Source organism: Trichosurus vulpecula, chromosome 6 (genome assembly GCF_011100635.1).
Source record: "Trichosurus vulpecula isolate mTriVul1 chromosome 6, mTriVul1.pri, whole genome shotgun sequence".
NCBI classification, from domain to species: Eukaryota; Metazoa; Chordata; class Mammalia; order Diprotodontia; family Phalangeridae; genus Trichosurus; species Trichosurus vulpecula.
Genome location: NC_050578.1, coordinates 203,550,345 through 203,561,683, shown reverse-complemented (window position 1 = coordinate 203,561,683; position 11,339 = coordinate 203,550,345). Strand labels below are relative to the sequence as shown.

Below are 11,339 nucleotides of genomic sequence, written 5' to 3'. Positions count from 1 at the left end.
CACAAAGCATTGATTCAGAGATAGCTGGATGGCACAATGGATGGAGTGAGGGATGTGGAATCAGAAAGACTAGATTTGGGACTCTGGGCAAGTCATTTAACCTCTTGGTGCCTCAGTTTCCTTATTTGTAAAATGCGGCACCGACCTCTCAGGGTTGTTGTGAGGATCGATTGAGTTAACATATGTAAAGCACTCTAAACCTTAAAGCATTATATGAATGCGAGGTATCATTGTTATTAGAAAAATGCTGATGCCATTAATAAACATAGAGAAGTGGAAGAGGCTGGGTGGTTTCCTTAGGAAGATGAGGAGGTCTGTTTTTGACAGAGTGATTTTTGGGACTTGAGGGGACATTCAGCTGAAGATATCCAACAGATAATTGCAAGACTGGAGCTTAGGAGGGAGATAAAATATATAAATTTGGAAGTGATCTGGACAAAGTCAATCCATGGGAACAGATGAGATCACCAAAGGAGAGGGTATGAAGAGAGGAGGGGACCCAGGATACAGCTCTGGGTAAATGACTCAGGAAATGAAACCTAGAAAGAACAGTCAAGCTAGTAAAAGGAAAACCTGGAGAAATGGTGTCCCAGAAGCCAAGGGAGGAGAGGTATCTCTAGTGAAACCTATCCACCCATTCTTGGATTATTTTTAAATGCATAAAATATACAGGCTTGTAAGTGCAGTAATTATTTTAAGATATAGTTATCTAACTATTAATTAAAAAAAGACCCATGGACCCCAGGTTAAGAACCCCTGAAGGAGGAAGGAATTGTCAAAAATGCTGGGTATTGCAAAAAAAAAAATCAGGAAGGATGAGAACTGAGAAAAGGCTATCAGATTCATCAGATCATAGACTTAGAAGGACTGACAGAGGTAATTTAGTCTAATCTCTTCATTTTACAGATGAGGAAACGGAGGCTCAGGGAAGCTGTTAAATTACTTGCCCAAGATCACACGAGTAGTAAGCATCGGTCACTGGGGTTCTCTAAGAAAACAGGTTCTGTGGAATGGTAAGGTCTGAAGCTAGACTGCAAGGGATTTAAGAGTGAGTGCATGATAAGGAAAGAAGCAGTACTCTTTCTTATAAAGTGAGAGGGTGGGGAGAGAGAGAGAGAGAGGGAGAGAGAGAGAGAAAGAGAAATAGTTTGACGTAGGGTGAGAGGGATAGTGGAGACCAGGGCATGTCTGTAGGCAAGGGAGAAAGAGCCCAGGAAAGAGAGACTGAAGAGGAAGAAGGTGGGAATGATCTGTAGGCCAGGCTTCTGAAGGGCCACGTGGCTCTGGGACCAAGGACACAATGGAAGGCATTGGCCTTGGAAAGGACAAGGGCTGCATCATCCCTTGTGTGAGACTGAATCAAATGAGGAGCGGTTAGGTGAAGATGGAGAGAGGTCCTGAGGTACGGTGAAGGGGATGTGAGGGAATTAAGGGGGAATATCTTCAGTCTGCTTCATGAAGTCGGAGGGGAGGTCCTCTGCTGGGAGAAGTCACTTTCTGCCCCTTCCCTATCAGGAAAAAATCTTGCTGTCTACTTTCCTGAGAAAACCAAGGTCAACTGACATGTGGAAACTGAGGCTCAGAGAAATTGATTAACTTTCCCAAGGTCATAATTCACATTCACACAGATCTTTAAGGCTGATAAATCACTTTTCTCATACCAGTCCAGTGATTATCCTTACTTTAGGGATGAGGAAACAGGAGTTTCAGAAAGGTTGTTATCTATTGGTAACAAATCAATAACTGTTATTGGGGTTAAGTGCCAGAGGCAGGACCCGATTCCTAGTCCAATGCTCTTTGTTACACAAAAGTAGTCATGCCTGGACCAAACTCACATTTATTGATTCCAGTTCAGGGCTCTCATCTTCATCCTATACTTTCTCCTTTTCTTGAAACTAGAATCATAGGATGTGAGAATTAGATTTATAGGCTATTGTGTTTGGAAAGGGCCTTAAAGATCACCTAGTCTGATCATTTACATATGAGGAAATGCTGGTTGAATTATCCAGGCTTATAGTGGCAGACTTGGGCCCAGGTCTCCTGACTCTACCTCCCACTCAGCATTCAAACCTACGTGCAGAAAAATGCATGATTATGCAAGAGACTAAAAACAGGAATCTTCTTTTAAAGGTTCCTGAATGCTGGTGGGTGCATAATTTCTATTCATCAACTCAAAGGTGAGGATGGGGTCTAATTCCTTTGTCACGAAGGGTTTGACATTCTCTAAGAGGACAGATATTTAGCAGTGTGCCCATACATAAGGCAGGGGCTTAAAAAAATCAAACAAAAACCAAGGCTACTGAATTGAACTCAGTTGTTAAAAGCAGAAACTTTGACAAACGAAAACCTTTCACATCATGGAGGGGGAGACTGATGGGCACTGAATGATAAAGGTCATTTTCAGTGCTTCCTCTGAAATGCCTCATCAAATAATAAACAAACCATCATGGTCAAAATTAACACAGAAAAGACCTCACTCACTGCTTCTCTCGCCAAGTCCCCCACCCACCTCTCCCCTTTCTGGCATGATTATCTTTACTATGTAGTCCCAGAATGTGAATGGTGGGAGGAACCTTAGAATGGAGAATGTCAGGGCCAGAAAGAACATTAGAACACAGCATGGCAAAGCCGGAAATGGACCTTTGTAGAATGTCAGAGACAGAACGAACCTTATAATGTGGAGCAGAGGGTGTCAAACATGTGGCCCTTGGCTCACAATAACTCACTCCCAAGTGTGGCTCAAGCCAGATTAAAATGAAACTGGGAAATATTTAACAAAATAAATAAAAATGCAATAATACAGTTTTCTAAGTCAATACACAGTCTGAAGTATTGTATAGTTTGGTGGCTCCCATTTCTTCTACTGGAGTTTAATACCACTGATATTAGATGTCAGAACTAGAAGGCTCCTTAGAATGTAAATGTTAGAATTAGGAGGGACCTTAGAATGTGGAACATTAGAGTCGAAAGGGCCTTGGATCACAGAATGTTAAGACCAGAAGGAACCTTAGTCTAATCCCTACTTTTTTTTTAATGGATGAGGAAAACTGAGGCCCACAGAGGGAGCGATTTACTCAAGGGGATACAGCAAGTCCTAAGCACTACTTAGCACATTTTTTGGGGTAAGGGGGTAACATTTCACACTGACACAAAGGAATAGTCTTGGCAAGGGAACCGCTTGCATGTACCCATATCGGTCACACACTAAGCGGGCTAATGGTCTCAATGGCAGCCTTTGCTCCCCCACAAAATCCAGAATGCAGGCAAGGGTCTTTTTTCTCCAGAGCTAATACTAGGGGCAGGCAAAGTAGGAAGCTTCAGAAAGCACAATGAGTTAGAGGGGGTAGTGATAATAAAAACTGATATTTTATAAAGTTTTACAGATCAAACCTTAAATTATATTATTATATGTAAATAACATTATATTTAAAACACATATGATATGTGTGTATATATGTACACACACACACACACATATATATATGTCACTGGATATGAGTCATTTTGAAGTGATTTTATACACACATGCATATTTTTAATGCCAGAAAAGCCTACTCTCCTTAATCCACAAGGATGTATTTGTTACATTTCCTGCATGCATCATGACTGTTTGCGTGGGTTACACAAATGCCTGGTCCCAGTTCTACCACCCCTCTTCCTACTTTGAGCAGCCTCAGTTTGTGCATTTTGTACATGGTAGGGGCTTCGTAAATGTGCGTTGAATGAATAGTGGAGATTACTACGCAAGGATATAGAGATACTATACAAGGTCACCTACTGTCTCACAAGTACCATTTCAATTCCATTTGACCCTTACGAAGGTCCTACTATGTGCAAGGCCCTCTTTCAGGCATTGTGGATACAAAGAGTGATACAATACAGGCCCAGGAGCTAATGCTTTGATTTGGGGGTCTGAAATAGAAGGGGAGAGGACAAACATATAAAAAAATGATACGACAAAATGAAGTCAATTTGAAGATGTCTAGACAAAGTGCCACAAGAAATTAGAGGAAGGGAAGATCAGTTTCCCCCCAGGAGGTTCCATGGAGGTAGCATCTGAACTGGGCCTTGAGGGGAAGGAGGGCCAAAAGGGTTTTAGTCCCTCAGTTTTGTCAAACCCCTCATCTTAATGGTTCTCCAAGTATTAACTGAGCATCTACCCTAGGCTTGACCTGAATAGTATGGGGAAAAAGGAACATGGAACACCTGCTCTGCCCTCTCTCAAGGAATTCATAAGTCAGTTGGGGAGAGATGAGAAGTACACAAAATGATATGTGAAGGATGAGTCCATGTTAAACTACGGGGTCCTGCGGAGGTGACACTTTAGCCAGGCCTTTTGTTTTAAGCACAGGGGTACAGCATGAGCAAAGGAGATGAGAATATGGACTACTACTGGAGACACTGAAGTCTCCTTGATTCTCTTGGTTCAAATCCCACCATAGCCACTTACTACCTGTGTGACCTGAGGCAAGTCGCCATGTCTCTGGGTCTGTTTCCTCTTTTATAAAGGGAGAGGGTTGTACTAGATGGCCTTTGAGGTTCTTTCTAGCTCTAGATCTATGTTCCCAAGAAGCCCTTCCACCCTGGGAAATCCGGCAGAATTTGCATTTCCATGGCAGATATTTGAAAACCAAGGGTTAGTTACCTGAGGACTTTAATGGAAGCTGGTTTGACTTAATACTCAACCAAATATTTACTGAGTGCAAATTTCTACAGCTTTTCTTCCCTTCTTTGTTTCAAAAGGCCACAGCACCTATTGACAACCTACCTTTCCTACTGGCTGAGTAGCTGCCCTTTTTCCTCATTAATTCTATTTCTGGGTTCACCTCCCACCTCGTCCTTTAGACATCACAGTGTAGTTAAAGATGCGCTAAACTCACTGCTAGTCAGCTGGCATAACTCCTGAGTGCCCCAACCAGATTAAACTGTAATTGGGAAATGTTTAACATAATAAACAAAAATACAATACAATGTAGATAATGTTAATTTGCAGTTTTCTAAGTAGGGATTCAATTCTCTTTGAGTTCGACACTGCTGCCGTGGCAGACAAAGGACTGCATTTGGAGTTAGAAGATTCAGGCTGGAATCTGGAGAGATGTAACCTCCTTGAGCATGGGGCCTGCTTCATTTTTATCTTCACAGAGCAGTTAGTTGGCTTGGTGGACAGAGAAATGGATCTGTAGTCAGGAAGACTTGAGTTCAAGCCTGGACTCAGTTACTGGCTATGATCCTCAGCAAGTCACTTAACTTTTGCCTGTCTCTGTTTCCTCATCTATAGCGTGAGGGTGATAATAGCACCGACCTCCCAGAAGGATAAAATGAGACACTGTTTTGCAAACCCTGAAGTGCAACGATTATCACCAGGGCTCAGGCTGGCACCTTTCTTTCACACAGTAGGCATTTAATGCTGCCTTGCTCTGATGCTTAATAGCCTGGTGACCTTGGACAGCTCACTCTTCTCTGAGTCTCATCTATGTAATGGAGAAAACCAGGACCTGTGCAACGTACCTCACAGAGCTGTAAGGAGGAAAGCACTCAGTAAGCCTCAAAGACCTAGAAATGGGAGCTCCCTCCTGTCATCTCCCTTGGCTTTCCCCGGTTCTTCCTAGGTCCTGTGTTTGTCATATTCATGAAGGAGGCAGCTGGGATTAGGGAAGGGGCTCAGGGCAAACAGGGCTGCACTTTTTATGTCCATGATAAGAAAGAGCCACGGATAGTTATTTGTCATCATAACTTAATGTTTATTCAAATATATACATGCATCTTCCTCTATAAGTTCACACTGGCCTTAAATATCCCTCTGTCAGAGCATGCACAAGGCTTCAAAGACATTCAGAAGAGCTGCAGGGATAGTCCCTAAGCATTTCATTGCTCTTCAAAGTAGATAAAAAAGGTCTTTATTTCCTTCGGGTGCAGGATGAAGGTGGAGTTTCCCAGAGGCATCCCGGAAGGCCTGGGGAAGTCTGGAAAAGGACAGAAGTGTTAGTTCTGACCTCAGCTCGAATGTTCTAGTCACTAGTTCTTAATGTGCCGGGCTTGGCTAATTTCCCTCATCCCTCCTAAGTGCCCTGTTCCCCCCTCCCTTTCAGTCCAGCTCGTCAGCCTGGACCAGAGACCGTGAGAGCAGATGGGAAACTTAGGACACAGACTTAGAATTGGAAAATAGTGAATGTCGCAGTTGGAGGGGCCTTAGCACAGAGTATCTGGAGCTGGAAGGATGTCAGGGCACATTCTAGTTCTGCTTCCTCAGTCTATACATGAAGATAATAAGCTAAGAACCAAGAAAATCCAGGTGGGCCTTTAACAATGTCCTCCTTCTTCCTTTGCTCATTCCCTTAGATAGGAACCCAAGATGCAGAGCAGAGAGGCAAGAAGCCAGCTGGAGGGAAAGGAAATTACCCCACACCCAAATAAACACCAGATCTCTGTCAGGTTTGGCAACAGTTATGTGAGGAGCTATAAAAAGCCTCATTCTTGTGGGTCTTAATAGAAAAAAGACCAGACTGAGCGAGGAGAACACTTTCACTAATCAATTAGCTGTGTGGATTTGGGCAAGTCACTTTCCTGGGACTTGGTTTCCTCTCATCTAAAATGAGAGGTTTGGACTTGGTGTTCTCTAAGGTCCGTTCCAGTTGACAGTCAATCAATCAACAAACATTTGTCAGGCACATACTATGTGCCAGGCACTGGGGATACGAAGGATCTTGTAAGGAGTTTACATTCTACATGGTTTGGTCTCTTCCAGTTCCAGCATTCCTAAGCTCCTGTTTTCAGTCAAAGGCCCTGGCAGGTTGCTTCTGGTATATCCCAGAGTCTTTGAGACTCTGGCCCTGAACTTGTAAGGAAGTGTTGTTTGGCTACTCTAATCTGAACTGATGGATTGCTTTCTGAAGGGTACCAAGAAAGAAGATTTCCGGAGAAGGATTCAATACTCCCCAAAGCTCTCCCACCACAACTGGCCATAGCTTGATATTTGACCCTTCTTGAAAGCTTTGAACCTGGTTATAATGCTAAGGGCTCTGGGACCTGAGGGGAACAGCATGCTATTCAGAGGGAGAAGACAAAGACACAGAAAAAGGAGGCTGAAAGGCCAAGGAAACCAGGCCTGCTTCAAACTGTGCTGAGGGCCATTCCAAGAGCAGAGGTCAGAGTTCCCAAGGAGGTCCCAGGCCGGATGATGTGAGACCCAGAGAATAGTAAATGGGCTGCCTAGAAGCAAAGTAGGTGCCCAAAGTCCTGGAAGGCCTGAGGGGATACAGACAGGAAGGGGATGAACCTATGATTTCTCAAACCTTGGCCTTCAAATCTGGCTGTTTGCCACTTCCAGCGATTCAGGTCCTTCACATCCCAGGTCCCTGTGAGGGAGCGCTCCTCCACCGAAGCCACTGTCCCCAGATTCCGGAGCAGAGACTGTTAAGAAACAAAGACATCAGCCGTTGAGTTATTTGCAGGACCTATAGGAAACCACTTCTTTGAAAAGTCTGTTTAAAATAAAGTGGGCTCTGGGGCAGCTAGGTGGTGCAGTGAGTAGAGCGCCGACCCTGGAGTCAGGAGGACCTGAGTTGAAATCCGACCTCAGACGCTTGACCCACTGACTAGCTGTGTGACTCTAGGCAAGTCACTGAACCCCAACTGCTCTGCCTTCCCCCCACCAAAACAGAATGGGCTCCACCAAGAAAACAATGATGCCCACAACATTATAAATGGAAAAATGACCACCACCAAACATCTGAAAAGGAATGTTGTGAAATCATGAAGAACATGCATAGTCCCAAAGAAGAAATGGGAAGATGTCCCCACCTACTGCTTTCAGAGGTGGAGGTCCACAAGTGTGGAACACTGCTTATATTTTCACAACTTTAAAAATATATTGGTTGGTTTTGCTGATTGTTTTTTTCTTCTTCCTTTTTCTTAATTTTTTTTTTGTCATATAGGATGGCTCAGTGGAAGAGGGAGGATTATAGGAGGAGATTTAGGCAACAGAAAATCAAAAGACCTTAGTAAAATTCAGAGTGGTGCAAACAGATGTGGGGCATAAACTTTAAGCACACAACTTGGGCCTGAGACTCCTGCTCTGACTTAGTCATAGTTTATGATGATCAGAATTATGCTTCCAAACCAACACTACCTGAGGTAGATCGCTGAGCTGGGGAGTCCAAACATGTGACCCTCGAGGGTGTTTCTGAGGTCCTCACATAGCATGGCTTCTCCCAGCAAACACAGCTAACTGAAAGTTAACTATGGTACCAATGAAGAACATTCACACGAAAGGCACAGATTAGAGACAGTTCCAGTGTTTTCTTATCTGGGACAATTATAAAGATGGTAATCAACCAATGATTCAAAACTTGTGCCTAGAATCATGCTAGGTGCTGCGGGGGACATCGTGATGGATGAGGTATGGTCCCTGCCTTCATAATCTGAAAATGAGAGTAAGATGTGGAAACATGGAGAAAAAACAGTAAAGGTTGCTGCGCTCCAAGGAGAGGAAAAGGGACCTTAAAACACAGGATGTTAGACCTGGAATCTTAAGGTCATCAAATTCAACCTCTTCATTTTACGCATGAAGAAACTGATACCTATAAAGGATCGTAGATTTAGAGTAAGAAGGCATCTCAGAGGCCGCCAGCCCCCTCATTTTCACAGATGAGAAAACCGGGAAACAAAAAGATTAAGTGACTCGCTCACGGTCACACAGATAGGAAGTATCTTAGGCTGGATTTGAACTCAGATTTTCCTGGCCCCAGGCTCAGCACTCTATGTGCTGCGCCACCTATTTATAGTGCTAAAAAACTGGAGTCAACCCATATGTTCAATGATGGGAATGGCTGAATAAAATGTCTCATTAATTAACTTGAACGTTTATAATGACAAGACCAATGGAATTGGGGTCAGAAGACCTTGGGTCAAATCCACATATATCCCGTGTGAGCCACTTTACCTCCAGGGTGCTTGGCATCCTCATCTGAAAAATAAGGGAGTTGGACCGGATGACCTTTAAGGTCCTTCCAATCTCATCATTCCAAACAAAGCAGTATGCAGAAACTTATGTGAAGCGATACAAAATGAGGCAAGAAGAACTGAAAGAGCAACACACACAATGGCCAAAAACTCTATAAAGGCACAGACGGAAAAAAAGAGGCAGGAGACTCAGCAAATGAAGTGTCCTTTTAAAAGAATTTATATCACGTTATTCCTATTTTTCTTTCTTAACATAACATTAATTGTTCTGATTTTACAGGATTGTTAGGGTTCAGTTTCATAGTTTTTTTACTTGGAGTTTTTGCAAGTGTTAAGTTTAGAATGAACAGTTATTTTAAAATAAAGGAACAATTGGCAGACCACTCTTGTCCTGGTGAAATATTCTCTGCATTTGGCCCACCCTACGGCTCCGGGCATCTGCCTCGGTGAGGCTCAAACACCAGTTTTGACATTTACTACCTACATGGTGCTGGGCAAATCAGCTACCTGCCTGGCCCTCAGCTCCCTAATCTATAAAATGCAGGTGAGGATACATAAGGGCTGCTGAGAGAAAACCCGTTCCATTGCCCGACAGTTGCTATAAAAACATGAATTGCTCCATGTTATGGAGGAGGAAAGGCCTACGGGTGGTGGACTTTGAGCATCAGCAGTACCACATTTCCCCCTTCCCCTTCACAGGCCCTCCCTGCTGATGGAAACCTCAGCTGCAGCCTTAACACTCATGCAGAGAAAGGTCAGCCTGGGAGGGTGGAGACAACACCAAGCTCCAAGGTGGCTTCCGTGCTGGGGCTGGTCCAGCCACTCACTCGCTATCTGACCTCAGATCTGAGTCACTTTCCTTGTCTGAGACTCAGTCTCCTTCCTTAGAAAGATCTCTCTGTACCTCAACACTACAATTCTGAGAGGTTCCTCAGCTAAGGGAGAGGCCGACCCTGAGAAGAGCCCTTTGAAGTGGTTCTTGCTGCTGAGCTTCCTGTGATGATCACATTTATAGGTGGGAATCAGTTATTTCCTGTGTACTAGGCATGGGTAAACACTTCCTGTTTGGTGGTTCTAATTTTACTGGCACTTACCCTTTTCTCACAGACACTGGGTAACTGAATCAATCCTTTTCCATTTGTGATTCAATCAACCCACCAACCCATATGGAATCACCTTCATAAATCTTTCTAGGAGGCGTGCCTCCCTCTCTTCACCTGCTAAATGCCTACTCATCCTTTCAATCCTAACTCAAAGGCCACCTCCTCCATGAAGCCCTCCCCGATCCCTTGGTCTGTAAACTCGAGGCATTTCCTAAGACTTCAAGTTGCTAAGCAGGTGCCAATCTGCACTGATAGAAGAATTTCCATACTGGAAGTTCCCTACACTAATGAAGCCATAAGTCTGATTTTTAAAAAAGTCATATCCCCATTCTAGACAGTAAACTCCACAAAGACCAGAATAATTTCTTATCTAAATAATAGTATTAAGTACTGTGTACACATTAGGTGATTAATAGTACCTAAATTATTAAGTACTGTGTACACATTAGGTGATTAATAAATGTTTATGGAAGTGAATTAATAACATCCCTGACAGATGGCTGTAGGATCAAAGATTTAGAGAAGGAAATCTCTGGATGAGAAAACCTCTACCAATGCAGGTCAGTCTTACAAAGATAACATAAAGTGACCTGTCCAGGGTCACGCAGCCAGGTCTCCCTGGCCTGGCCCTAGGCCATGCTGCCTCTCAAATGCTGAGACTGTGTCTTTGGACATCTGCAGAATGAGCTGGATGAAGATGATTTTCAAGGTTCCCTCCTGCTCTAGGACCTAGTATATCTCTCAGCTGTTTCCATTCTGCCCTGAAATGAGATTTTTGTAGTCAAAAATAGGCGTGTCCAATGCACCTGGGTTATAGAGCATTAGTGCTTTCTCTCCAGGCTGTCGGCAGGGATGGAATACAGCTAAGGTCTAAAGCTAACAGGAGGAGACCTAAAGAAAACCTCTATTAGCAGGGAAGGAAGTGGGTGGTCTGATCTCAGAGATGTGGAAAGAAAGAGTCCAGAGAGAAGAAACCTAAGTACTGTCAGGCCCAGCTCTCATGAGCCAAGGAAAGGAAGTGGTGTGTCATTTAACCAAGAAGATTCTGCCACCAGAATATGTGCTACCACAGTGGAGGGCCCTTGAAGAGGACCATGTGCTTCCTGTTGGGGCCTCATAAACATGGGGGAAGGGAAAAAAAGTGGAGGGAAAGTGAGGAGCTTGTATGAAGTAATTCAGTCGAGAAAGTAGCACCCAGAGAACACCATACACAAGGACCTCAGCATGATGGAAAGGAAATGAGGCTGAAGCCGCCGGATCTCAGACCTATGCAAT

The 11,339-nt window shown here is 43.8% G+C and overlaps 1 protein-coding gene across 1 annotated transcript in view; it reads right to left on the bottom strand.

The window, feature by feature from the left end:
• Positions 1-5,717: 5,717 nt before the first annotated feature.
• The window catches only part of MAN2B2 (mannosidase alpha class 2B member 2), an 84,689-nt gene continuing 79,067 nt past the window's right edge, over positions 5,718-11,339 (bottom strand). The window contains exons 18-19 of the mRNA XM_036762848.1: positions 7,293-7,410; positions 5,718-5,963 (exon numbers count right to left, since the gene is read on the bottom strand). Of these exons, the coding sequence (XP_036618743.1) occupies positions 5,866-5,963; positions 7,293-7,410 (216 nt within the window). The 3' untranslated portion in view covers positions 5,718-5,865. The remainder of the gene's footprint in view (positions 5,964-7,292; positions 7,411-11,339) is intronic.